At 48.9% G+C, this 27,033-nt stretch overlaps 1 protein-coding gene across 1 annotated transcript; it reads right to left on the minus strand.

Moving 5' to 3' along the window:
- Positions 1–1,211: 1,211 nt before the first annotated feature.
- On the minus strand, positions 1,212–27,033 carry MUC4 (mucin 4, cell surface associated). Its single transcript, XM_065942113.1, is given in 24 exon segments — positions 1,212–3,716; positions 4,555–4,717; positions 6,666–6,827; positions 6,830–6,903; positions 6,977–7,053; positions 8,817–8,890; positions 9,277–9,456; positions 10,416–10,575; positions 12,111–12,292; positions 13,858–13,995; positions 15,098–15,331; positions 15,968–16,069; positions 16,580–16,747; positions 17,161–17,251; positions 18,228–18,298; positions 18,301–18,435; positions 19,999–20,087; positions 21,967–22,097; positions 23,429–23,584; positions 24,315–24,479; positions 25,370–25,503; positions 26,542–26,613; positions 26,616–26,690; positions 27,015–27,033. Coding segments are annotated over 24 exon segments (3,048 nt in total). The 3' UTR covers positions 1,212–3,520.

Genomic DNA, 27,033 nt, shown 5'->3' on the forward strand with positions numbered 1-27,033 from the left:
CCTACTGGCTCAGTAATAAAGAATCTGCCTGTCAATGCAGTGGGTTCCATCCCTGGGTTGGGAGGATTCATTGGAGAAGGAAATGACAACCCACTCCAGTATTCTTGCCTGGGACATCCCATGGACAGAGGAGCCTGGTGAGCTAGAGACTATGAGGTCACAAAAGAGTCAGACATGACTCAATGACTAAAACAACAACATATTTAGTTAGATTTATATCTAAGTATTTAATTCTATTGGTTGCTAATGTACATGGTAATGTGCTTTTAATTTCAAATTTTGTTTGTTCATTGTTGGCATAAAGGAAAATAATTGACTTTTGTGTATCTTGTATCCTACAACCTTGTTATAGTTGTTTAATAGTTTTATAAGGTTTTAAAAAAATTCTTTCAAATTTTCTACATAGACAATCATGTCATTTATGAACAATGATAGCTTCATTTCTTCCTTCCCAATTTTTTTTGTGTGTGTGTCTTACTGAATTAGGACTTCCAGTACAAGTAAAAGTAGTGGTAAGAAGGTGACAGTTCAGTTCAGTTGCTCAGTCATGTCCAACTCTTTTTGATCCCATGGACAGCAGCACATCAGGTTTCCCTGTCCATCACTAACTCCTGGAGCTTGCTCAAACTCATGTCCATCTAGTTGGTGATGCCATCCAACCATCTCATCCTCTGTCATCCCATTCTCCTCCTGCCCTCAATCTTTCCCAGCATCAGGGTCTTTTCAAATGAGTCAGTTCTTGGCATCAGCTGGCAAAAATATTGGAGTTTCAGCTTCAGCATCAGTCTTTCCAATGAATATCCAGGACTGATTTCTTTTAGGATGGACTGGTTGGATCTCCTTGGAGTCCAAGGGACTCTCAAGAGTCTTCTCCAATACCACAGTTCAAATGCATCAGTTCTTTGGCACTCAGCTTTCTTTATATTCCAACTCTCGCATCCACACATGACTAATGGAAAAACTATAGCTTTGACTAGACAGACTTTTGTCAGCAAAGTAATGTCTCTGCTTTTTAATATGCTGTCTAGGTTGGTCATAGCTTTTCTTCCAAGGAGCAAGCATCTTTTAATTTCATGGCTGCAGTCACCATCTACAGTGATTTTGGACATTCTTGCCTTAGAGGCAAGAGAAGCTAGAGGGGGACATCCTTGTCTTATTTCTGATCTTAGCTGGAAAGTTTTGAGTTTCTCAGCATTAAGTTTGACGTTAGCTGTAGGATTTTTTGGAGAGAAAGAGAAAGAAGGTTTTATCAAGTTAAGGAAGTTCTCCTCTATTCCTTGTCTGCTGAGAATTTTGGTCATAAAATTGTGTTATGCTGTGCGCTGCACTGTGTTAAGTCACTTTAGTTGTGTCCGACTCTGTGAGACCCCATGGACTGTAGCCCGCTAGGTTCCTCTGTCCATGGGATTCTCCAGGCAAGAATACTGGAGTGGGTTGCCCTGCCCTCCTCCAGCGGATCTTCCTGACCCAGGAATGGATCCCACACCTCTTATGCCTCCCGTGTTGGCAGGCAGGTTCTTTACCAGTTGAGCCACCTGGGAAGTACTTAAAAAGGTGGTGAATTTTGTTGAATGCTTTTTCTGCATCTATGAATACAATCATATGATTTCTTTCTCAGTCTTCTGACATGATAAATTACATTAATTTATTTAAAAATGCTGAACCAACCTTGCAGACCTGGGATAAATGCCACTCAGTTGTGGTGTATAATACTTTTATTCATAGTTGGATTTGATTCGCTAATATTTTGTTGAGAATTTTACATCTGTATTTATGAGAGATTAATGTATAGTTTTTTTCTTCTGATGTGTTTCTGGTTTTATTATTAGGAAAATGCTGATCTTACAGAATTAGTTAGGAAGACTTCCTCTGCTTCAGTCTTCTGAAAGATTATAGAGTTGGTAGAATTTCTTCCTGAAAAGTTAAATAGAATTCACCAGTGAACCCATTTGAGCTATGTGCTTAATTCTTTTTTTTTCTTTTGTTGACTGAACCATGCAACATGCAGGATCTTAGTTCCCCAATCAGGGATTGAATCCATGCCCCTTCTAGTGGAGGTAGCAGAAGTGCAAAGTCCTAACCACTGGACTACTAGGAAATTTCAATGTGCTTAATTCTTGACACATGAATGCTGCGATTAAACGAATGTGATTCTATGTGGAGACTTGATTACACTATGGGGCATTTGAAGGTAAAACAATAGCCTTGTACACAGTGACAGGAGCTTCATCTGCTGGGAGAAGTCATTCTCTAATGAAAAGCAGTTTGGAGCCTCTGCTCAGATCAGAGATCAAGTTTCTCTGGGAACTTCCTTCAACATCACTCACACACATCTACAAGTCTGAGCTTGAACATCAAGTTTGTATCATGTGACCACCTTTTATACCTTATGGCTACACTTGACTGGATCAGGGATGGACAACTGACATAAGCTGGACCAATCAGATTCTCTCTCTCTTCATGGGTTTGGGATAAGAAAAGGCAACTACCTAGTCTCTGCATAGAGTTGGAACTGAGGTGCTCTAGACGAAGGAGGTGTGAACCAGTTGTTGCTGGAGTTGTTCTACCAGATATGGATGAAATTTTGCCTGCTAAGAGAGAAGGATGGGGTGGAAATTGATCAGGTTCCTGGGAACAAGCAGAATGAAGCTAAGGAATATGGGATGGGGCAGCTCAAAAGCTCTGACCGGGACCCAGGAAAGGACAGAGAAAGCACATCATGGGTTGGGGACCCTAGATCTAAGAATGGAGTGGCTCCTGGAAAGGGAGCTGTCATGATTCAATCCTTCCTCCAGGGAACACAGTCAGCAGCAGACCAGCAAGGCAGGGAGGGATCCTCGGAAAAAGTTGGGGATACTCCTTGTTGGGATATCTTCACCATCCTCCTCAGAGAGCCAGGCGTTGGCTTGTGTTGTGGGGAGGGGAAGAAAGTGATGTGGAGGCTGAAGAAAAGATCCAAGTCTGGGCTGGAGCAACCCAACTTCCCAACATGGAGTAACTGAGGGCTGAAGGAGGACTGAGTCCAATTGACCTCTGCTCCCTCCACCCTCCGTGCCAAGGCCCTCAGCCACCAGAGGAAAATCATGAATGAAATCCATGACTTTGGAAATACAAAAAGCCAGAGGGATTTTATTTAAATAGGCTTTAATTAGAAGTGAACTGGAGAGTTTTGTATGCAAATGTATTTTGGGTTTTAATTTAGAGCCACCACCTCATCAACTCTGATATGTGACTTCTGTGTTTCTGTGGGTCTCTCTGTGGCTAGGTCTGGTGAGAACCCATCTATTTATAGAGTAGATCTTTATGACCTCTTCCTGTCAGCCTCTGTGTCTTCCGTACTAACCAGGTGTGGTCTTTATTATTCATTCCCATTAATCATTCTTCTTGAAGAATAATGAATCGTCATCAGTCATCTTCCTTTTTCAGTATCCCAAAAGCACGATGCCTGAAAGTGTGTACAGGTGAAGCTGGGGTGGGTCCGGAGGTATCCTAGGCCGGTGTTTGTGTTAGACGCGAGGCCTCAGCTCTCGGAGTCCAGCGGGTAGGAGAAACGGGCCCAGGAGCGGCCCCAGCAGCGCAGGACCACAAACACCGCGACCCCCAGCAGCAAGACGGCACCCAGGGTCCCGAAGAGGATCCCGAAGAAGGCTCGGAATTTTATGCTCAGTTGCTCACAGCTCTTGCCCCAGGGCGTGTAGATGGAGGAGGGCACACAGCTGGGGACAGAGGGGACGCGGTCAGCAGGGGAGGAGGCTGGCGCTGATCCTCCCCATCCCCCCTCTCCTGCCAAGGAGGAGGTGTTCCCGGCAGGCTGGGCCCCCATCTAGGGGACGGGTGGAGTCAGCCCTGCTGCCCAGATGATGGAAGACCCCGGGCAACCCAGGCAGCTGTGGGGTGAATTCACAGAAGGTCCATTCCACCCGGACCGCAGGGAGGGGGCGGGGCTGGTCGCAGGTGAGCATGCGCAGACACAAACCCAGCCCTGCCCCTAGTCCTCCATGGACCCGGTGCGGAGCGGGCTGGTTGTATCTGCAAGTGTAGTGGGTACTAGCGAAGACAGAGGGCGCTCTTGTGATAAGAGGGCCCGGGTGGCGCTGCCCTTCTCCTTAGTAGGCCTTTGGCTCATCGCGCTCCCCTCACTATTGGTGATGAGACAACAGGACAAAGGGCGCTAGTTTGAGAGGACCACCCTTGAGTAGTAATCTTAAGGAGGGCCGGGTCTAGACCCAAGACAGAGGGTTCCATTTCCACCAGGAGACAGCAGGCTCTCCACCCAAGAAGTAAAATCATGTGTAAGGGTTTGGCTTTGGAGCCTGAATACTGCTACTTAACTTACTGGGTTTCTTATCCTCTCTAAGCTGCAGTTTTCTCATCTTTAAAATGGGCATATCACCTGCCCCCCAGTAGCTGGTCTGAGTTGCAGAGGTAATAGACTATCTTTATTCTCCACCCAGTGTGGGCACTCAGACATTTTTTTCCATTTCCCTTTTTCTCTGATCCCTGTTCTCTCAGTGGCAAAGGGAATCATCCTAATTTTCAGACACCATGAGGTACCTGCAGCGGGGCCCATCCGGCAGGTGCTGGCACTGGCCTCCGTGCTTACAGTAGCCCTGACTGCAGGGGGGCACGCAGGTGAAGCCACCCTGGGGGCTGCAGACCAGGTGGTAGTCCTTGTAGCCATTGCATTGGAAGTAAGTTGCCAGCATGCTCACATTCACTGTCGGGTAGGACGCAAGGGAACATGGAAAGCAACCGATTAATAGCAAGCCTATACTTTTTCGAAGAAGAATTGCATGTTCAGGCACTTATCCTGAGACATAATTGGAAACCACAGGAAAACTACATATGTTCATGAAGGTTCAGAGAAGCATGGTTTATAAGAGCAGCAACGTTTCATGAGAGTGGTTTTGTTAAACAAAGCATACTGTGCAACTGATGAGCTCCAGATATGCATTGGTTAAGAGCGTATGCTTTGAAGTCAGCCAGACTGAACTGAAACTCAAACTCTACTGCTAACTAGTTGTGTGATTTGGGAGAAGTTTCTTAACTCTTTCAACCTCAGTTTCCTTATTTTTAAAAGGAAACTACCTTGCTTCGATGTTTAAATGAGATAATATATGCAGAGTACTCAGTTGATGCCTGACACAGTAACCCTCAATAACTAGTCACTGTTAGTATAACATTCTGTTTAAAATATAGCACGTATGTTCAGTTCAGTTCAGTTCAGTCACTCGGTTGTGTCCGACTCTTTGCGACCTCATGAATCACAGCACTCCAGGCCTCCCTGTCCATCACCAACTCCCGGAGTTTACTCAGACTCATGTCCATTGAGTTGGTGATGCCATCCAGCCATCTCATCCTCTGTTGTCCCCTTCTCCTCCTGCCCCCAATCCCTCCCAGCATCAGGGTCTTTTCCAATGAGTCAACTCTTTGCATGAGGTGGCCAAAGTATTGGAGCTTCAGCATCAGTCCTTCCAATGAATATTGTGTGTTATAAAATATCCAATGGAATGTGTATACAATAGACAAGGCATTATGTTCACAATTTGAGTAACGAGGAGGTTATCAAACATTAGGCATGACTTGATCCTCTTATCTTAAAAAAAATAAATAAATTGATATGTGTGAGGGTTCCTATGCATACAAGAAAGTTCAAAAGAATATGAGCAAAATGAATTTGTCTCTTGGGTTTGGGATTATAGGTAATTTTTTTTTCTTTTTGTTAATCTGTGTTTCCTGAAGTTTCTATAATAAATATATTGTACTTGTGTCATAAAAATTGTGGGGTTTTTGTTTTTGCTACTAAAAGTCAATCAGGTCTGGAGTAGTTATTCCTTTATCCCCAACCCTACCTCCCCCCATCCCCAAACACACACACATATACACATAGTAGTTTGAAGGATTTCAAATTTTTGCCGCTGGGAGGGAGGAGCCTTAGCCTGGATTCTAGAAGAAGCTCTTGTTTGATCCAAGTAACAGCAGCTTCTGTTGGATTTAGCATAGTCCCTGCCAGCTCTCTGCCTGACTTCAAAAAATAGGGTGAGCTATTTCTTTCCTTCTCTGGCAAGTTTGCCAACCAAGATATTATTCCTGTTCCAGCATAATTAGGGGCTGTCAGAGTTGAAAGGGACCTCAGAAATCCCACCTCATTTTCCAGGTGGGGGTACTGAGACCTGGATTGGGGATGGCTTTTGCAGAGGGTCACACTTTTTCAGGGAGGGAGTCTCTCTGCCCCTGGGCCAGGTCTCCAGGTTTCAATTTAACTATCTCCATGTGGGGGGCAAAGGCAGAAATAATGTCTTCGTTTATGTTTATAAAGTGCAATGGCCTTTTAACCAAATCATTAACAGTTTTAGAGAGAGAAAACCCTTGGCAGCGATGGAAAGCAGCAGTTGGGGATTGTACACATGGGGACTCACCAAGCAGTACTTTGTGCTCCTGTTCTTGAATATAGAAGACTAGTGGGTAAAATGTTCACAATTTCTCTCAAAAATTACAAACAACAACAACAACAAAAAAACTAAATTGACTTGCTTCTTATCTGTGGCCCACTATAGAATACATTTCAGCCATGGGTTTGTGTGGGCTGCAGACCTGTGACAAGCTCCCACTGCCTACCTCCCCCCTCACCTATCCCAGGAGCTATCCCCCAAATAGTGACTCACGAGCCTTCACACTGTACACGTCCTTCCTGGAGATGGAGTGGAAGGCCACGTTGTTCCTGGGCCTGCCACTTCTCTTCCCCCTCATCTGGGGAGCCGGGGGTAAGAAGGCCTTCACCACCGCGTCCAGCAGCCGGTTGTTCAGGAAGTCAATGACAGGCCCTTAGGGTGGTACTGGAACGCAGAGATGATGTTCCAGTGGTGAAGGGAGCTTCCTGAGGCTGGTGCTGTTGAGGGTTTACTGTATGGGAGGGGCACAGTGAGGCGCCAAGGGGAGAGGCGTTTGGGGGAGGACCCAGGGACCAGGCAGGGACAGTCCCGCTTATGTTTGATCCACTTGTCTGTTCCAGAGAAAGGCCCACACTTCCAGGTTCTTCAGTCTATAGGCCACCTAGGGCAGAGATGGGGGTTGGGTGGGGAGTGGAAGCAAGAGTGAGGCCCAGCCCACAGAGAAGACCCTTCCCACTTTAATGAACTTATTCCTCCCTCTCTCTCTCTCTCTCTCTTTTTTTTAGTGGAGCCCCTTGGCTTGCAGGAACTCAGTTCCCTGACCAGGGATTGAACCCAGGTCACAGGTGTGAAAGCTCAGAATCCTAACCACTACGCCACCAGGGAATTCCCTATTTCCTTCTTTGAATATGAGGACACTGGACCAGCAGAATGTTTCTTATCACTTCTTCATCCCCACACCCCAGCTTAGTCTGGTGACTGGCACACATCCCTGCTTAATAGAAGTTTGTTGGTGAATGAAGGACTTTCAATGAATAGCCCCTGACCTGCCTCTAATTCCTGACTTACCCATTCATTCTCTCCCCACGTGTATATTGAACATTGATTATATTTAGTCAGACCTAGGGGACAGTCCGAAGAAGGCAATGGCACCCCACTCCAGTACTCTTGCCTTGAAAATCTCATGGATGGAGGAGTCTGGTGGGCTGCAGTCCATGGGGTGGCTAAGAGTCAGACACGACTGAGCGAATTCACTTTCACTTTTCACTTTCATGCCCTGGAAAAGGAAATGGCAACCCACTCCAGTGTTCTTGCCTGGAGAATCCCAGGGACGGGGGAGCCTGGTGGGCTGCCGTCTGTGGGGTCACACAGAGTCAGACAGGACTGAAGCGACTTAGCAGCAGCAGCAGCAGCAGCAGCAGGGGACAGTCAGGTGCGGGGGATGTCAGTATGACTTAGGAACAGCCCATTCTCAAAGGTCATAGTGTGACTCAGTAGACAAATGTCAACAGATTTTACCAAACAGAGTGTAGAGTGCTGTAGTAGTAATAGCAGCAGTAATAGTTATTTGGATATTCTTTTTTAACACATTGTGTTCTAGGCACTGAACCGAGCACTTTACATCATCATTTAAACCTTCATACAAACCATTGACCTAAGTACTATCATCATTTCTATTTTTACAGATGGAAGATCAAATAATTTGTCTAATCATTATACCTGCTCTAGTGAGTGGTAGTACCAGGATTTGAGCCCAGCTAGGATTCTATATGGGTTTCCCTGGTGGCTTAGCAGTAAAGAATCCATCTGCCAATGCAGGAGACCCGGGTTCGATCTCTGGGTTGGGAAGATCCTCTGGAGAAGGGAATGGCAACCCACTCCAGCTTTCTTGCCTGGAGAAGCCCAGGGATAGGGGAGCCTGGCAGGCTCCTGGTAGGGTCGCACAGAGTCGGACACGACAGAAGCAACTTGAGCAGCAGTAGCAGCAGGATTCTAGAGCCTCAGGAACAACTACTGTGCTACTGTGCCTGTGATTGGGCAATGGACTAGGGCATGGGAGCCAGGAAGAGGAAGCCCCTTAGGGAAGTCAAGGAAGGTTTCCTGGATGTGAAATGCCCTGTTTCTTCCATATAATATCCAAGTGCAGGTCCCGAGGGATGCTCAGAAGGAGAGGACGTGTTGACCCGGTCACCCTGGACTCTATTCGTTGCAAGTTGGCCATTTCAGCACTCTTGGAAATCTTCATCCTGGGCCTTCCTGCCTTCCTCACCCTCAGCCTTCTCTGGAACAAGAGGCTCCTGCCTCCTCTGGCAGTAGAATTCAGATGGACTCCAGTTGACACTCAGAAGGCACAAGCCAGGGCTAAAACCTTGCCTGAACCTGCCAAGGCCCGCGCCCCACCCAGAGCTGGCCTGAAGCACTGACCGAGGCGTTGACATCTGCTTGGGAGGCATTTTCGTCTTCAATGAGCGAGAGCTGGATGATCCTTAAAGGAAGCTCTGGAGATGGGAAAAGCAGATTTATAATCACCTCACAGGTTTACCCAGCCCAGAGACCACCCTATCCTACACTGACAGAAGGTCACAGAAGAAGCGGCCAAGTCTGCTGACCCTCACGCTAGTGTACGCTGGACTACGGTCACGGTTCCCCCGACTTGTGCTGAGCTGTGAGGTCACCTTCAATCTTTACTCAGCAGACCGCTGAGGCCGGCGATTCCCGCTGTGACAGTTGCCTCCCACTCACTCCCATAGCCTACAAGCTACCACCACCTGAGGGAAATCTGGAGCTCTGTCCTGTGGGTTTGAGGGACTTAGCCTGGCCCCTGGAGTCCCCCATCTTCACCCAAGGTGAGAGAAGTGGGGATGGCAGAGGATCTGGTCTTAACCTCGATGGACGGTTGGAGTGAAATTGTTCCCAGCCAGGAAGCAGCGGGCGTCGGTGAAGGCCGCAGGACAGGTGCAGATGGGCTGGCAGCCCAGAGTGTGGGAGATGGAGCACAGGCCGTTGTTGTAGCAGTAGTTCTCAGGGCAGGACTCGTTCTGACAGAGGAAGGGTTCCTCCAGAGCTGCAGGGGGAGCTGAGAGGTCAGCAGCACCACACTAGGCAGCAGGGGGCAGGCCCCAGCCCACGGAAACCTGCTCCCAGGACAGGCTAGCTTTCTTTCTCACAAAGCCCACTTAAACTATGTTCTGTTTGAACCCCAAACTATCCTTCTTTTTCCAGGCATTTCTTTGCCAGGCAACCCTTTTTTTCTCTGCCAGGTAACCCTTTTTTTCTCTGCCAGGTAAGGGTTCTCTCACTTCCGCTGAGGGAATGGAATGTTTATTAGACCCTCCCCATCAGGAAAGGACCCTCTTTCAGGAAAGCCCACCAGCCTGTTTTCTTCACTTCCATCCCCTTTTCTGCATTTATGAGGCTGTAGTTTTACCCTCTTTGGTCTCTGCTCCAAAGATGTAATGGTCCCTAGATTTCACTGAGGCACTTCAGGGGCTTAGTGGACACCTCACCGTGATGTCCCCAGTGACTCTGGTGGCTCAGAGGTCAAGGAAGGAGGTCATGGTGGGAGGAGGACTCAAAGGAAAGATGAGGCACCCATGCTGCCAGATGCCCACAGCAGCCTCTGTCCCCAAATGTCCTGACTGGGGAAATGCAGAGACCCTGGGCCTGGCATATCTGAAAATCCCCAGGAGCCTGAGGGCCCACCCCACTGGCTTCTGGTTCCCTGGATACTGCTGGAAGTCTTCCCTCTCCAGGCCATCTTCAGTCTCTTGCCCTGGGTTTCTCCCAACAGTGACTCAGGGCTGCTCTGCTCTGGTCCCTCCCCCATGCTTGTACAACCTCTTCTCCTTCAGCTTCACACCTACCATACCCACCTCGCCTCCTTACCACACCTACCTGCACTGAACATTCTAGAGGCTCACTGTAGTGTGGGGAGAAATGCTTTGCCCAGCTGTGTTAGGCCCTCCCTCGAGACGTCATCTGTCCCCAGAACCTCCTCCTGCCAAGCCCTCGTTCCCAGCTCACATGCACAGTGACGTCCATCCCCAGTCAGGTTCGGGGGGCAGGCCTTGCAGCCCTTTCCAGAAATGCACTTCACATTCGGGAAGCACTGCTCATCACAGGGGTCCTTGGAGTAGTTGCAGTAGCGACCAGAGTTATTGCCATCGCACTTGCAGTCCGCTGCCTAGAATGGGTTGCTGATCACTGGGCGGCCAAGGAGCTGGACCATTAAGGGTTTCTGGGGTGTTGCTGTAACCCACCCTGTTGGTCTGAAAACCAATGGATCCCACGTCCCTGTCTTAATTATGTCGGTATCCACTGACCACCCTCTCGAACAGGCCCTGGGCCCACCCGACCCTGTCAAGGGCAGGCTGTCTGTCCTCCAGGCTGTGTGGCCTCCCTGGGCCATCCTGAGCTCTGTGCCCGGCCCCTGCCCTGGGGTCCCAGCCTCTTCCCTCTCACAGCAAATCCCCTTGCCTGAAATCCTTTCTAGAGTAAGACGGTGGCTAAAACAATATTTTACCATCTCTGGAATACTGGATCCCACGTAAGCCACAGTTTGCTGCTCTCCTTTCCCTTGCTGACTCCCAACCAAGAAGAAGGAGGCTTGCTGCTGAGCAGGGTATTACTGAGAGCAAGCAGTAACTAGAACAAGGGCACAGTGGGGGAAGCAACCAGATTCTCATCAAGTTCATGTCTCTCTTTTCTATCTCCCCTACTGGATGACACGTGAAAGCTCCCTGAAATGGAACCTTTCAACACTTTCTACTGTCAAGACTAGGTATCTTGGGATATCTAAAATACTATATGGATTTTAACCCCCCCCCCCAATCTGTATTTTTTTCATTTTCTGCTTTCTGGACTCCTTTATCTCGGTCCTTTCAAGTGGGGATTCTCTGCTCATGCTTCAGGAGGAGGGTGTGTATGTGTAAGACGTGAAAGAAGTGGTGGGTGATGGGGTGTTGCCAGCCAAACACTTTCCTTTCTGGCTGCTCTCAAAAGTGACAAGAAAAAACAAAAGAGATGGGGCCAAATCCATTACTTAAGCCAGGTATCTTGGCTAGAAACTTGAATGGAGAAGGATTTTCTCCCAACTGCGAAAGAGATGCTTCTTTCAGTTGGAGGAAGAGAGTAAAAGGGGGAAAAAAGGGTTTGGAGGGGACTAAGATCAGAGGGGATCTGTACTTCTCTTCCCAATACTGTAAAAATGACCCCCCCACCCCCCCCCACCAAAAAAAAGTATCTGTGCAGTGCTTCTATGCAGATGGGACCCTAAGCCAACTTACAGGAGATTTCTTTTGTCTGAGCAAAGTACAGAAGCCATGGAGCCTGAAGGGAGGGCTCTTGGAGCTGGAATCTGTGTAGACTCAGGCCCAGGGACTGCACAGGCACCTTCCTACCCCATGCTTCACTGCCTTATTCCAGAACCATGGAGTTGGAAACAACTGGGAAACTCCAAGAAAGCCTGAGGTGGAAGTTTCCTACCAACCTGGCTGAATGGGAGCTGGGAGATAAAAATTCAGTTGAGCTACAAGCATTAAAGAAAGTTCTTTCGTATACTTTCATAAGTTTGTGACCCGAGATTGGTATCTGCTCTACTCACTACCCACCTCCCAACACACACCTGATACAAAGGGGCTGAAGGAAAATATCCTTTCAATTCCCACTTCCTTTCCCCTCCACAGGGAAACTGCCCCTACTCCATTCTCTAACACTCACCTCTAGGGAGGAGTTGCTCACCCAGCTGGTCTGGTTGTACAAACACTGGCTCTCTGCCTTGCACTCACAGACCACTGTCCTTGGCTTGAGTACAGATGACAAGTTTCCCTGGGCACTGCTTGCTAGAATCTCCAGAGTAAATGGTTCCAGCAACGTTGGTGTCCATAGCAATGTTCCGTTCTCTGTCCCGAGGAAGACGAGATCTTTGGGAGTTGGGAGCCCCATCTGCTCTGCTGTCTGATACCTCAGGTGCAGATGTTGGATTTCCCCCACCCTTCTCAGACCACCCCTCTGATCTTCTCTGGCGTTTCCTTGAGCAAGGCTAGTTTCCTGGGGTGGTCCTGATTGTACTCCAAACTGGAGGTGGGACCAGCCCAACTCAGTGGCTGTGGGGCAGCACTCCACAAGGAGAAGGCAGTTGCCTGCCCCTTGAAGAGACCTGGGCTTGCACCAGAATGGTTCATCAGGAGGGGGACAGAGGATGAAGGCCAGGAACCTCCCAACTCTTCCTCCCAACCTCCCAACACTTCCCCAGGCTAAACTGCAGGCCAAACTGACGTCAGCTTCACAACAGCCCCACCATCGCCCTGATTTCACTGCCCTCATCTCCTAGAATTTTGGCCAGCCAACTTCAGACAGCAGACCACAGTGAAACACTGCTACTTATCAATAAGGACTCTTCTGATCCAACATGTCTTGTGTTTTTAAGAACATCTCCTGAAAATAGTAGATTGAGAAGAGCTGATAGTAGGGACCAGACAAGTATAACTTCTAGGCCATCACTCTTCAGGATAGGAGCCAAGTGGACGGGAAAATTTCCTGGTGCCATTAATTTGACACCTGGGAGGATGCCATGTAGAGCAACAGGGTGCAGCCAAAGCAGTCCCTTCTTATGCACAGAGAAAGAAAATGAGTCAGAGAGGTGTTCAGAGTTCATAATAAGGTCCCTAAGGGCTTTGGTTTAGCCAAGAACAGTCACCAGCTTAATTAGTGCTGGCAACAGAAGACAAGTTGCATGCTGTGGGCTGTGACTCTTTTTTTTTTTCCTTCAACCACGCTGCACAGCTTGGGGCATCTTAGTTCCCCAACCGGGTTTGAACCCAGCCCCATGGCAGTGAAAATGTAAGTGCTGAGTCTTAAACACTGGACTGCCAGGGAGCTCTCTGGGCTTTGACTCTTGAGCCAGATCATGGTTCCAGGCCTGAAATGGGGTCTTCACACCATTCCTGTGAGAGAAAGATGAAGCTTTCCTTGGCCCAAGCACAGAAAAGCAGACAAGGAGAGACAAATTGAGGTAAACACGGTTGACAAACATAAAAATAGTGAGAAATGGACCAAATAAAGGTTTGTATTTCTTTAAATCTTGTTCCATGTGATATCTTTCTTTTAATAGATAGGCAGTGTTTTAAATTTAGTACCTGTTAATTGGTATATTTATTCTAATAATTTGTTGATTACATGAAGATGATAACATATTTCAAGACTGAGATGAAATGAATCTTTGAATAAATTGTATATGCCCAGAGGCAATCTAACTAGTTGGCCAAATCTCCATAAGCCCATCACTGCTATTCACTGGGGTTGGGGGGTGGGGCACCTATTTGAATTATAGCAATCATTCCTAAGAAGTGCTGGTCCTGGATATTCCAGTGAAGAAGTGACATGAAGTTGCACAGGATATAATAATGCAAAATTACCCAAAGTTTAACTCTGACCTTAGCCGCTAACCCCCAGCCAGTGTTCTTACCAAAGAGCTTGAAGTCCGTGCAGTTTTCTCTGAGGGTGAATGTGATGTCCTTAGCGTTGCTGGTGTAATTAACTACTGTGGTCTGTCCCATGTAGGCTTTTATCACATCAGGACCCTTGATAGAGGGTGGGTACTGATCTGAGACACAAAGAAGGGATGTGAGGTTTAAGACGGGATACTCCCTTACCTTCTAGGCCGTCTCTTTTCAGTCTTCTGGCTTGTGGGAGGCATTCCTCGGGCTGGGACCCATCTCCAGAAACAGGACTTAGTCTGTGCACCAGCTCACAACCCATGAAGATCAGGCTGCAGTTGTATTGCCCAACCTTCTCCCCAGACAGGATTTATTGCAAGTTCTTTCCTGATCAGAATGCTATGCTGGGTGTGATATGAAGTGAATCAGAGGACAGTGTTGTTCAGACTATTGAGGAGTTTTACATTTGGAAGAGGACTGAAAACCATGAGGGTAACATCACGGGCATTGTGTTTGTCAGGAACAGAGAGGGAGTATAACCTTTTCACTGGCGTCTGTGTTTTGGAGCCCTGCTATTTCCATTTCGTTGTTTATTCATTCACTCATTCAGCCAGTCGCTTAACAAATATTTATTGAGCACCTACTCTATGGTTGCCACTGTTCTATGTAGTAAGGATGCTACAACAAACAAATAATAAACAAGATGCCTATGAAAATTAGAAAATATGTTATTAACTAATAGTTATAGATGCTAAGGAGGAAAAACAAAACAGGGAAGGCAAATAGGAAGTGTGGGTGAATGTGAAATTTTAGACAGGTTAGCCAAGAAAGGCACTGCTGAGAAGGTGACATTTGGATAGAAACCGGAAGGAGGTGAGGGGCGCCAGGCACCTGGGGTAGCCTGCCAGGTACCCTGGGGCAAAGTGTTCCAGGCCAAGAGAACTGCACATGCAGACTGAGTTGGTAGGGAGCCAGGCATGTCTGAGGAATACAAAGAAGCCAGTGGGGCTGGTGTGGAGGGAGTGGGGCTGGAAGTCCTAGGAGAAGAGTTTGGAGAGGCAATGTGATCAGACTGGATAGGGCTTTGAAGATCATCGTTAAGGACAGAGTGAGCTGGGGAGTCATGGGAGGGTTTGAATAAAGCAATAGCTTGAGCAAAAGAATCTGTTAAATTTTACAAATGTGTAGTTCAAAGGAGTGTCATGGAAGGGCATCCCCTTATCTGTGCCCTAACTCTGCACACACCTCCCCAGGCCTCACACCACTTACTCAGGGTAGTGTTCATTTGCTGGTAGAGTCTAAATATCTCCCTAGTGTCATTTCCGAGGTTTTCGCTTCCTGTGGCCAAGACATCGAAGATGCATTGATCATCTCCATGACAAGAAGAGGTCAAATTTTTATTCAAGGATGTGTTTCGCAGCAGTTGTGAAAGGAAGACAGGAGTGAAGCTGGAAGGCAAACTGTCATCCCTCTTGCCAAAAAGACTTGTTCCATTGATTTTCCCTAAAACACATTATGTGATGCAATGGTGGTGGTACCAGGGTGGGACTCCAGCTATATTCTATTGTGTCTACCCCTTGTGTGTGCTGTGTGCTAAGTCACTTCAGTCATGTCTGACTCTGTGACCCTATGGACTATAGCTCACCAGACTCCTCTGTCCATGGGATTCTCCAGGCAAGAATACTGAAATGGGTTGCCATGCCCTTCTCCAGGGGATTCTTCCAACCCAGGGATGGAACCCCTGTATATTAAGTCTTCTGAATTGGCAGGCAGATTCTTTATCACTCGTGCCTCCTATGTCCACCCCTTACCCTCGCTTTATATAGTTTGGGATTGGGGAGGACAGAGTGACTCCCAGATTCTAAGTCTGGAAATCTCTGCTCTAGGGAGTGAGGTCCACCCACCTCCCTCATCTTCTCTTCCAGGTAGGACTGTGGGTGGGATGGGAATGGAGGGCACCAATCTGGGGTGGCGGGGACAAAGCTGCGGTGGCACCAGCATCCCCAGGTCTCTTCCTTTCTACTCCTCTCTCATGAAGGACAGAAGTCTCATTCCCATGGGCCTGAGGGAGACAATACAGCAGCTTCCTTCACCCAGGGCCTGCCCCATCTGCTCAAAGACCCTAAGACCCAGACTCACAGGTCATTCCATAGTGAAAAAGCATCTCCTCGGAGCTCCTTTTCGGTATGGTGGAGCCATTGGGCATCCTGAAGTCGTCATCTGGGTTGCCGTTCCAGAAACCTGAGGGACGGAGCAGGACTCAGCCACCCTGGGAGGTGGCCCTCCCTCCCCCAGGCAGCATCCAGCAGGGCACAGAGCGAGGTAGGGAGGAGCAGGGGGCTGGGAAGCCCCTTTCGGTGGCATCTGCTCTGCTCAGGAGGAGGGGAGAGGACTATGACCTCAGAGCCTACCCTCTGTTTCAGGGAAAGGAGGAAGTGCAGAAAGAAAGGAGGTCATGTGGGGGATGGAAGAAGGGTGTGAAGCCCAAGGGAGAGAGGGAGGTGGGGGAAGGGTGGCTGCCGGCCCCATGGTCTCCAGAGCCCATCCTCAGTGGCCCCTCGGCTGCCCTGGGCCTGCAGCTTAGGGAGGACGGGAAGTGAGCCTCAAAGGCCCCTGAAGAGGTCCCACCTCCGCCTCCGCTGAGAAAGGAAAACCCTCCTCGGGATGTCCGCAGGTGCACTGGAGGGGAAGCTGCCTGTGGGCTGGGGATCTGAGCTCTGCTGCAGAGGCAGAGTGCTGCCCGCTCCTTACCCATGAGGCCCTCAGTGTGGTTCTGATACCCCTTCGAAAGGCCGCAGGAGATGTGGAGGATGTTGGAGCTAGCGAGCACAGAGACGGCCACAGCACCATCGAAACTGGCTGATACCGTGGAGCCGTAGTGGGTCATTATGACTCCAGAGCTGTTGAAGATCTCCTGGTCTAGAATGCTGGGAGACAAATGAGCAAAAAGCCAGTGTTGGAGGCCTGGAGGCCCAGGACTTGTCAGCAGTAAAGTTTAAAGCTGCAGAGACTGAAAGCAGCTGGGAGATGCCCCGCACGGTCCTTCTCCAGTGACTACAAAGCACACTCACAGGACGTGCTCTCGGCCCATCCCACCCTCTTCTCCCTGGGGGCTGAGGATGAGGCCCCAGAGGAAGGAGAGACGTGAAGAGGGACGTTTAAGGCCTAGCTCCAGTGAAGAAGTTGCTCCGGCACGGCTGCTGGAGGGACCGTGGGGTGACAACCATGCTGCTCCGCCCCAAGACCACTGCCTCTCCACCCCAGCACCCTGCTCCCCAAAGCTGGGCACCTCGCCGACCCTGAGCCAGGGAGGCAGGAGAGGCCCAGCCTACCTTTTGCATCTTCACCATTAGCCTCAAATGCTACGGTCTGGTTATTGAGCTGAACATGGATTGTGTTATTGGGCTTAAGGAGCCATTGAACCTGGAAGGGAGTTGGCAGAGACCTCAGCCCAACCTGCATGGGGCCGGAAACAGCGGAAGGAGCCTGGGGCTTGGACGATGGTGAAAGTGATGGGGAGTGTGACCATGAGGTGATGCTAGCTATCAAGCATGAGGGTGCTTGGCCTGGGCCAGGCTCTGAGCAAGGTACGTTTCAGAGATTAGCTTTTAAATCTCACAACAGTCCTGTGAGGTAGGTATTATTATCATACCTTTTTTACTCTAAGGAATAAAAGGTGCTGGATGTTGTTTCTTCAGTCTCACAGGACCTTAAGCCCTTGTCTCCAGGGCTGACTCTTTATTTATATTGAAATACAGTTGATTTACAAAATCATGTTAGGCATACAGAGCATGGGCTTTGGGGTCAGAAAGTAAAGTCTCTTAATCGTGTCCGACTAGTTTCAGGTGTACAGCACAGCAATTCAAACATACATACATACATATATAGAATATATATATATATATGTAATTCTTCATATTCTCTTCTCTTATAGGTTATTACAAAATCTTGAGTAGCGTTCCCTGTACTATACAGTAGATCCTTGTTGGGTATCTATGTCGCTTCAGTTGTGTCTGACTTTTTGTGACCCCATGGACTGTAGCCCCGCCAGGCTCCTCCGTCCATGGAATTCTCCAGGCAAGAATACTGGAGTGGGCTGCCATGCGTTCCTGCAGGAGATCTTCCCAACCCTGGGATCGAACCCGTGACTCCTGTGGCTCTTGCATTGCAGGCGGATTCTTTACCGCTGAGCCACCTGGGGAAGGCCTATGTTATTTATAGTAGTGTGTACTTGTTAATCCCAAACTCCTGATTTGAACCACTGCTCTGGCAAGGATGTGTCCTCACTGCCTCTAGTCCCTTCCCTTCCTCCTTTTTTTCCACCTGGGCCTCAGTCTCCAGCTGAAGGTCCCTGAGCTAAAGGCTCCATGTAAGGGGAGTGCCCCCACCTCCAACTTACCGTGATAGGGTGCAGGCTGCTGGAGCGGCATTCAGCAGCAAAGCCAATGAAATTGGTGGCATTTGCTGAGCAGTCTGGGCAGTGAGGCCCTGCAGCAGGAAGGAGGAGTTTCCGTCCTGGGTCCGGACCAGCAGGAAGTCTCCCAGCCCATTGAAGGTATAATTGACACCATCCAAGGTGGTGATGTGGGGGTCCCCAACCATCCAGGCTGGAAAAAAGGAGGTACCACATTGGAGGGGCAATAAACAATCTGCCTGCAACTCAGGAGACCTGGGTTCGATCCCTGGGTCAGGAAGATCCCCCTGGAGAAGGGTATAGTAGTTACCCACTCCAGTATTCTTGCCTGGAGAATCCCATGGACAGAGAAGCCTAGCAAGCTACAGTCGAACTCGAGTCTCTTATGTCTCCTGCATTGAAGGCAGGTTCTTTACCACTAGCGGTACCTGGGAAGCCCAGACATTTAATTAACTGTAAGTTATTTACTGCCCTCCTAGCTGCCATGAGTGAGAAACAGGGCTCCAGAATACAGCAGAATTCAATAGGACATAATGTATGAGATTTAGACCCTATTCCCACACAAAAGAAGAAATCATCAAGATGATTAAAGTTTGATGAGGTTTTGAAAAGGATAGTCATTTTTTATGATATCTGTTTTTGTATTTTCTCCACAATCAGGAGAAACATACCAGATATTCTCCCCCAACACACACACACACACACACACACACACACACAATCACATCCCTTATGTCACAAGCAGAGGCATCTGGATAGAAGGGCCTTAATCTGATAGGATGGAGCTTCCCTCATAGCTCAGTCAGTAAAGAATCCTCCTGCAGTGCAGGAAACCCAGGTTCAATCCCTGGATCAGGAAGATCTGCTGGAGAAGGAAATGGCAACTTGCTCCAGTATTCTTGCCTGGAGAGTCCCACGGACAGAGGAGCCTGGCAGGCTACAGTCCATGGGGTCACAAAGAGTCAGACACGACTGAGCAACTAAATCACCACCAATCTGATAGAACAGCTTTCTCCACCAGATGGCACCAATGATCCGACTTGGCTTATTGTTTACTAGGCTTTCTTGCCACAGAACAGAACTGGATTTATGCTTTCATGGTCCACATGGCTAATTTCTAATGCTAAAATATCTTTCGTTCTATCACACTTTGGAAACTGTCATTTCTTTCCCTTTGGTGCCCCCAGACAGTACAAGTCATGGAGGAGGCTCATGGAGCCTAAAGTACTGGCCTTCTTACCAAAGTGAGAGCTCTTTGAGAGCAAATAGAGTTGGTCTTTTAAAATTTTTCATACTTCTGGCTCTTAGCACAGCTTCCAGCACACAGCAGGTACTCAATATATGGTGACTGAATGGATGTCAGACCCCCTGAACTCCTCTTGGTAGATCCATTAAGGGATCTCATGTGGGTTCTCATCCAGCTCTGGGACAGGACACTTGGAGACTTGTCCTAACTGCCCATTCATGTCCCTGCCTCCTGCCATACCCGTGTCCTCACTTCCAGGATCTGGGTCCCCCTCATAGTCCTGCTGGCTTTGGGCTGATTCCAGGGAGGACACTCTGCACTGCAAGAGTGTGCAGAAGGTATGCTGCTCCCTGGGAAGTGCCAGTCCAGATCCCACCTGTGGGAGGTCAGAGGGTGTGGAAGCACCCTTTCGTGGACATGCAGAGTTGCCCTTTGAGGACTGTCTCGGCACACGGAGTGGGAGACAGAGGAGGACTTGAGTCCCTCCAGTCTGATAAGGTGTGCTTTTACCTGTGTTGGAAGCCAGGAATTGGTCTGGACGATACTTCTCCCATACTGGATGGAATGTCAATTGGCTGTTTTTGAAATACCCATCTCCACTGTGGGAAAAGAAAAGAATATTTGGCCTTCATCACACACAGAGTCCTTCCCCTTAGTCGGCAAGTTGCTCATTCATTCAGCAAGTCAACCAGCCAGTCACCCAGTCTGTCCAGCCAGTCATTAGTTATCAGTTGGCCTGTCAGCTATCGAGCCAGTTGGTCAGTCAGCCAGCCAGAATCACTGACCCCCTCTGCTAAGCAGGAGAGGGGAGGAGGCAGGGGGGAGGAGTGGGAGGACCTAATTTATCTCACATCTGAGCACAAACTGCAGTGAATTGATCCTGAGACAGGGGTTGAAAGCAACATTTCAGGCCTCCTTCCTGTTAGTTTCCCTTCAACTAGGTGTCAGAGAGGCGGTGCTATAGGGGATGGTTGGTGGTGCAGGTTAAGAGCTAGTCTTTGAGTTAGGAGGACAATGTGTGTGCCACCCCACTCCCATCCCACCCCACTCCCCTGCCCAGGGGATGGTGCTTAAACCCTGCTCCAGGAAGGAGGAAACCCGAGTGGGGCCTGCAGACTCTCTGGGTCATGCCTCAGAGCAGCCACTCGGATCCTTTCTCCTCTTTGACATGGGACATATGACGCACGTGGGTGTGACACCTTCCATGGGTGCCCTCAGAATGATGTGAAATTCCTAGCTAGTTAGATAATTCCACTCCTTTCTCCTCCAGGGCATGTTCAAAAGCAAGTGAAAGCAATGTAATTATGCGGCAATCCTGAACACATTCTAGGAGAAAAGCATTTACAGCAATTACCAGTAATAGATTACATGGGACCTTCACAACTGACTACACATACGTCATGGTTGAAAACTGTTGTGTTAGAGAATGAGCCATTCCCACGCTTGGGAACACACGTCCACAACCACAGCCCATCCATCTCTCTTCTTTCTTTCTTTGCCACTGACCCCACACAAGCTGTTGGTGCCGTTGGGTGAGAGGTTAATTCTCAGCCCATCAGAAACTAGAGATTATCATACTGAGTGAAATAATTCAGAGAAAGAAAAATATTGTGTGATATCACTTGTATGTGGAATCTAAAAAGAAATGATACAAATGAACTTATTTACAAAACACAAACAGACTCACAGGCTTAGAGAACAAACTTATGGTTACTAGGGAGGAAGGTTGGGGAGGAGGGATCGTTAGGGAGTCTGGGATCGACAGGTACACATTGGTATATTTAAGATGGATAACCAACGAAGACCTACTGTATAGCACAGGGAACTCTAGATGGGAGTTCCTGGATGGGAAGGGAGTTTAGGGGAGAATGGATACACGTATATGTATGGCTGAGTCCCTTTGCTATCTACCTGAAACTATCACGATATTGTTAATTGGCTATATTCTAATATAAAATAAAAAGTTTTAATAAAGTCAGGAAGGCAGATTTCAGCCTTATATTTTGTATTCGACTTCCTGCTTTGCTACTTACTTTCCATCTCTTTGGGCAATGACTTATCCATTTGTACCTCAGGGTCCTCACCTGCAGAATGGGTAATAAATAGTATCTCCTTCATGGGGTGGTTGTGATTGTCAAATGAAATAATGCCTGTTAAGTACTTGGTGTAATAAATATTGACTGATACTTGACAAGTCAAGAGTGGTTAGCTAATGTCAATGGAAATCCTAGAAGTCAAAGCTCTGGAATTTAACATCACCATGCACGGGAACTGAGATAGGAAAGGGAATGGCAGGGTGAAGCGGGATCTTTTCATTTGAAACAGAAAGAAGTGGAAACCAGAACCAGCGTGAGTCAGAAGCATTGGCGAGGAAGAGTCCTGCCCAGTTCTGGGGGACAGAGTGTGTGTGCAGCGCAAGCCCTGCTCTGCACCACCTCTCATTATCTGCTCAGGGCTGCCAGCCCGTCCCTGTCCTACCTAGAAAAGCCTATCAGGACAGGGTTGCCCGGTCGCCCGGTCACATTCCACCGCATACCACCGCTTTGGTAGAGAAATAGGGCATAGGACCTGCTCCCATCTGTGGAAAGGATGGCCTGGTAGGTGTTGGTCTGGGGGTTGGTTGGAGACAAACAGGGATGCCTGTGAGAGATCTGGGGTGTCCCATCACCCATCCCACATTCCCACTCTGACACCCACATCACCTTTTCCAGACCTCTGAGAGCAAAGGCATGGGCTTAAAATACAGGCAAGTTTGGAATTTTGCAGAGATTCCACCCTAACTGTCAAAGCACCTGCTGTGATGGATTTGCCTTCTTTGTGACTTCTTTCCAGAGAGGAAAGGTAAAGGATTCTGGGTTGGAATCCTGTTAGAAGAAGGTCTGTCTGAAAAAGCTTCAGCAACCACAGAGATTAGCCAAGACCTCACAGAGCTGAAAGAGGCCTGAGGAGCTTCCTTTGGGATATTTAAGGATATCATCCAAATGTGCCCTCATTCTGAATAGCATAGAGGAACCATGCAAGTGAGACTGGAGGTTCTCTGAAGGCAGGTTTCAAGCTTTGTGCTTCTACATAGTGAATAAGCAATGAACTTGCTGAGCCAGTAAAGAAATGGGTGACTTTAAACCAGACACAAGGAAGAACTCTGTAACTGTCAGAGTGGTGAGACCCCAGAGGGAAGGCTAGGGGGAGCATGAGGCATGGACCCTCTCCAATGGATGCTTTTCTATCAAGAGCCAGAGTCTGGAGTCAGAAAAACTTTGGTTCCAGGGCTGGCTTTGTCATCTGCTAGGTGGGTCACCTTGAGCAGTTGCTTAACCTCTCTAACCATCATCTTCCTCATCTCTAATATGTGGATAATAACATTAGATTGAGCCATATAATATTGCCAATAGCCAGCCGTTTTGGGGGCTTCCCAAGTGGCGCTAGTGGTAAAGAAGCTGCCTGCCAATACAGAAGCCTTAAGAATCGTGGGTTCCATCCCTGTATCAGGAAGATTCCCTGGAGGAGAGCATGGTAACCCACTCCAGTATTCTTGCCTGGAGACTCCCATGGACAGAGGAACCTGGCAGGCTACAGTCCATAGGGTCACAAAGAGTCAGACATTACCTAAGTGACTTAGCACAGCTACTTTTTACTTATAGAAATTGCATGCTCCACGTTTCCGTCTTCTAATACCCAGCGCTCTGGCTACTGTGAGGCATGTAAGCAAAGCCCTGAGGCACCCCTGACATGTGGTAAGTGCTCAGGAGACAGAGCAGAGGGGTTTGGAGGTGGTGGGGATGGGGGATAGGGAGGCAGAGAGGTGGGCTGGGAGGGAAGTGCTCTAATCAGCCATCTGTCCTTGACTCAGAGAGGAGTTTAGAAAAGTGGTCCCTGCTTAGGATTCTAGGATGCCTGACTTCCAGGTGGTTCACAGGACACTGCCCACTGGTCCACTCACCCCGATGGTCACCCGGGCAGGATAGGCAGGGACATGAACCCACGTGATCTTTAGCATCCACCTGGCTTTGTAGTTTCCAGTCTTTGTTAACATATTAATTGAAGACTCCACCTTCTGCACTAGTGTGTTGTAGTCATCATAGAGAGTCTCATATTCCTAGGAAAAGAAGGCAGATACGGAAAAGGAAATGAGGATCCCATCTCAATACTCCTGAGGAACCCCCCATTTTCTACTCACTTTAGTCCACCCATGTCTCCCATCCTTCCCCCTTCCAGACTTATGTTTTCAGTTAGTGACCTGAAGATCAATCTGCAGGGAAACCTGGCATGTATGAAGTGGATTGTGAAGACCCAGAAACCCAAGTCTTCTAACTTGAACTTGTGCATCTCTTAGCATAAACTGGCTCTGATGGTGCAACCACCTGCATCCATTTGTACCTCTCTGGGTCCAACAAGAGGCTCATTAAGACAGGTGTGTGCTTCTCCACATTTGGACCTTCTACAGTGTATTGTCCATGGCCAGGGCACAATCAGTATTCGCCTGCAGTAGCTTTCACTACACTGAGAGCTCTCTCTGAGTGGAACCATTAACCCAACCCAGGAGCAAATGCAGGGGCCCTGCTTGACTCGGCCTTAATAGAATGAACCCCCTGCAACCTCATTCTAAAATCAAACAGTGGATGGTCAGCCCATATCCACCACCTGCAGTCTTCCGAACATGCTTGTGTCCTAATCAGATTCCTCCCCACCCTCATAAAAGCTTCAACTCCCACCCACTGACAGGAGGGTTCTGACAGCAGGAACACTTGCAAGGCCCTCCACACAGGCCTTTGTCTCTCCTTGCTGGCTGCTGGAGAACCCTGTGTGCTGAGCTTTGAAAGGCCCACCTGGTAAAACACGGTTCCCTGGCTGCTGGAGAAATCAGCATCGTCCCAGAATGGAGCCACCATCGCCACAGAGTCCCAGCCTGAAAAGCCTTTAAGGGGAGGGTTGGGGTAGGAGAATATCTGGTAGTCTGACTTCAGGAAAATGATTTGGCCATTATCTGTGAACTGAGCACAAAGGTTCCTCTGGTTAGCATTCAGGGAGGGAGCATCCCAGCCTTGGGCCAACTCCTAGGATTCGTGAGGGTAGAACTTGGAGATGTCAACAACCCCTGGAAATGGATGGTCTCATCCATCTCCCTGCCCGCTGGGAGAGTCCTGGTACCTAGTTTTCCCACAAAAACTCTTCATTCTTAGGCCAGTCCTCACATCTTAAGAGCTTCCTAAGGTGGTAGGTTTTGTCCTGCTTCAGTGGCAGACCCATCCATAGACCAGCCCACCAAAGAGCAGAGGCCTCTGAGTAAATCCCCTTGGCCCCCACGCCTGAAGCTTGTGCCATATCAGTTAGAGCTGAAAGAATTTATACTCTCACTCCATCACTGTGTGGCTCTCTCACAGCGTGTCCTGTCTCTGCCCCCTCGTTGAGGGCCAAAACTGCCATTCAGCCCTCTTCTATGAAACATGAAGTACTTGGGCCAGGGAACCAGGAAAATAATTACAGAAAATTTGAACAGCATCAGTCAAGTATCCCAAAGTAGGGCTTCCTACTCAAAAAAAAAAAACAAAAAAAGTGGGGGTGGGGGCCATGGAAACAGTGGAGAGATTACTGGGCCCCAGGACCTCTCTACTGAGGTGACAACACTCTGTCCACATGTGTATGTGTGGTAGGGGCGGGGGGCAGGGTGTAGCCTCACTCCTTGCCTTCCTCAGCTGGCGCCTTGTCATTAAAGACAGTGTGTGTAAACAGAGCCAGCGGCAGATACATAGGAGGGTCCTGACAAGCATCATAGTCATAGCTGGTCATGGTCACAGGGCCATCTCTGAGCCCTGGAGGGGAAGCAGGGCCCGTGGAATGCAGGTCATGAGTCCTGTCCTTTGGTTTGCAGTTGGGGACTCACGTAGAGGGAATCCGAGAGAAAGGAGCCAAGGGGAAAGCCGATCTGGGGCTTGAAGAGTGGTGAGGTGAAATCCACAGTCCTCCTGACGAACTCCCGGTCTCCAGCGCTTGGCCCGTAGGGGAAGAGGAGAACACCTGGGCTGGTGCAAAGAGGAGCAGGAAGTTCTCAAGAGCCCCAAAGTCATTAAGGTTGGTAGGGTATTTCACCTCCAAGAAGCCTTCCCTGATGAGCCCATGGACTTTAGCCTGCCAGGCTCCTCTGTCCATGGGATTTTCTGGGCAAGAATATTAGAGTGGGTTGCCATTTCCTACTCTAGGAGATCTCCCCAACCCAGGGATTGAACCAGAGTCTCTTGCATCTCCTGCATTGGCAGGCAGATTCTTTACCACTGAGCAACCTGGGAAGCCCTACACTGCTCCCCTGGCCTCCAACAAATTTCTTCCTGACCCCAGCTGTGATGGCATCTACACAATCTGTTATCTACAAGATTCTCTCACACATCAGCCTTGCTTCTCAGCACTTTTCACCTTATTTCTGGTAACCCCAAATTCCTTGGGGATCTCCTCCCCAGGTGACACTAGGACTGCTTTTCCTATCCATGCCTTTATTCCAGCTGTTTAGACCCTCCTGCCCACATGGGGCACTTCCTCTCCCCAGTTCCTATTTACTCTTTCCAGGAAGCCTCTTCTTCACCTTGCATCCACCTCTGACATTCCCTCAGGGCCTTCCAATAAGTGCACCTAGTATCCTGGGCTTGTTCCTCTAATGGCATCAACTGAGGCAGAAGATCTGTCTCTCTCTAAACAGCCCCTTGGTCATTTCTATATCTCTAGCTCCTAGCCCAGCATGGTGTGCAAAGCCAGCCCTCAACACCCAACTCTGATGCTCTTGCATTGTCCCCTGTAGGGCTCTTCTGATTTGAAACAACATAGTCTGTGAGCAAGCAGGATGAGACTAAGCACTCAGTTATCCATCCCTATCAGGTGGATAGGGAGAGCAGCTGGGCTTCCCATGACCCAGATGGAGCCGTGGAGGGATCCACAGAACCCCCAACAACTCACAAGGGCCATCATTGGTAGATACAATCCAGCTGCCACAACTACAACCACCACATCTAGCTCCATCCTCTCCCTCCCAGGGCAGAGAGGCTCTAGCTCTATGGAATCACTTGCCTTTCCCAGGGTTAACAGGGACTGGTGCAGCTGTGGAGTGGGTACCTGTAGAAGTCCCAGGAGTGGAGGTGTAAGGGTCTGGGAGGTTGTTGAGGGTAGTGATGCTGTGCTTCCCCCGCTGTCTGCCCTCTGTGAGGTTGTGATTTTTCCTGGGCAGGCAAGGAAAGAAGACTGGCGTGGGTCTGACAGTCAGAGAGTAGTAGAATTTAAGAGAGTCACAGACTTTAGGAGCTGGGAGAGACAGCTAGAAACCTGTGTTCTGGTCATGCCCAAACCAACCCCTGCAGTTATCTCCTGGGGTAGAGGGGATGGTGAGCCTGTTACCCACTATACCTGCCACTGACTTCATCTTCTCATGGGCCTGACTTCCAGCCGGGCAGTGCGAGCGCACCGTTCTCTCTCAGGCGTTCCTCTGGGCTGAATTGAGCTAACTGGGCCACTGTAAGAGACCAAGACCCCAGAGTCCCCCCTACCTGATGTCTCAGCCTTCAT

This window comes from Muntiacus reevesi, chromosome 8, assembly GCF_963930625.1.
Source record: "Muntiacus reevesi chromosome 8, mMunRee1.1, whole genome shotgun sequence".
NCBI classification, from domain to species: Eukaryota; Metazoa; Chordata; class Mammalia; order Artiodactyla; family Cervidae; genus Muntiacus; species Muntiacus reevesi.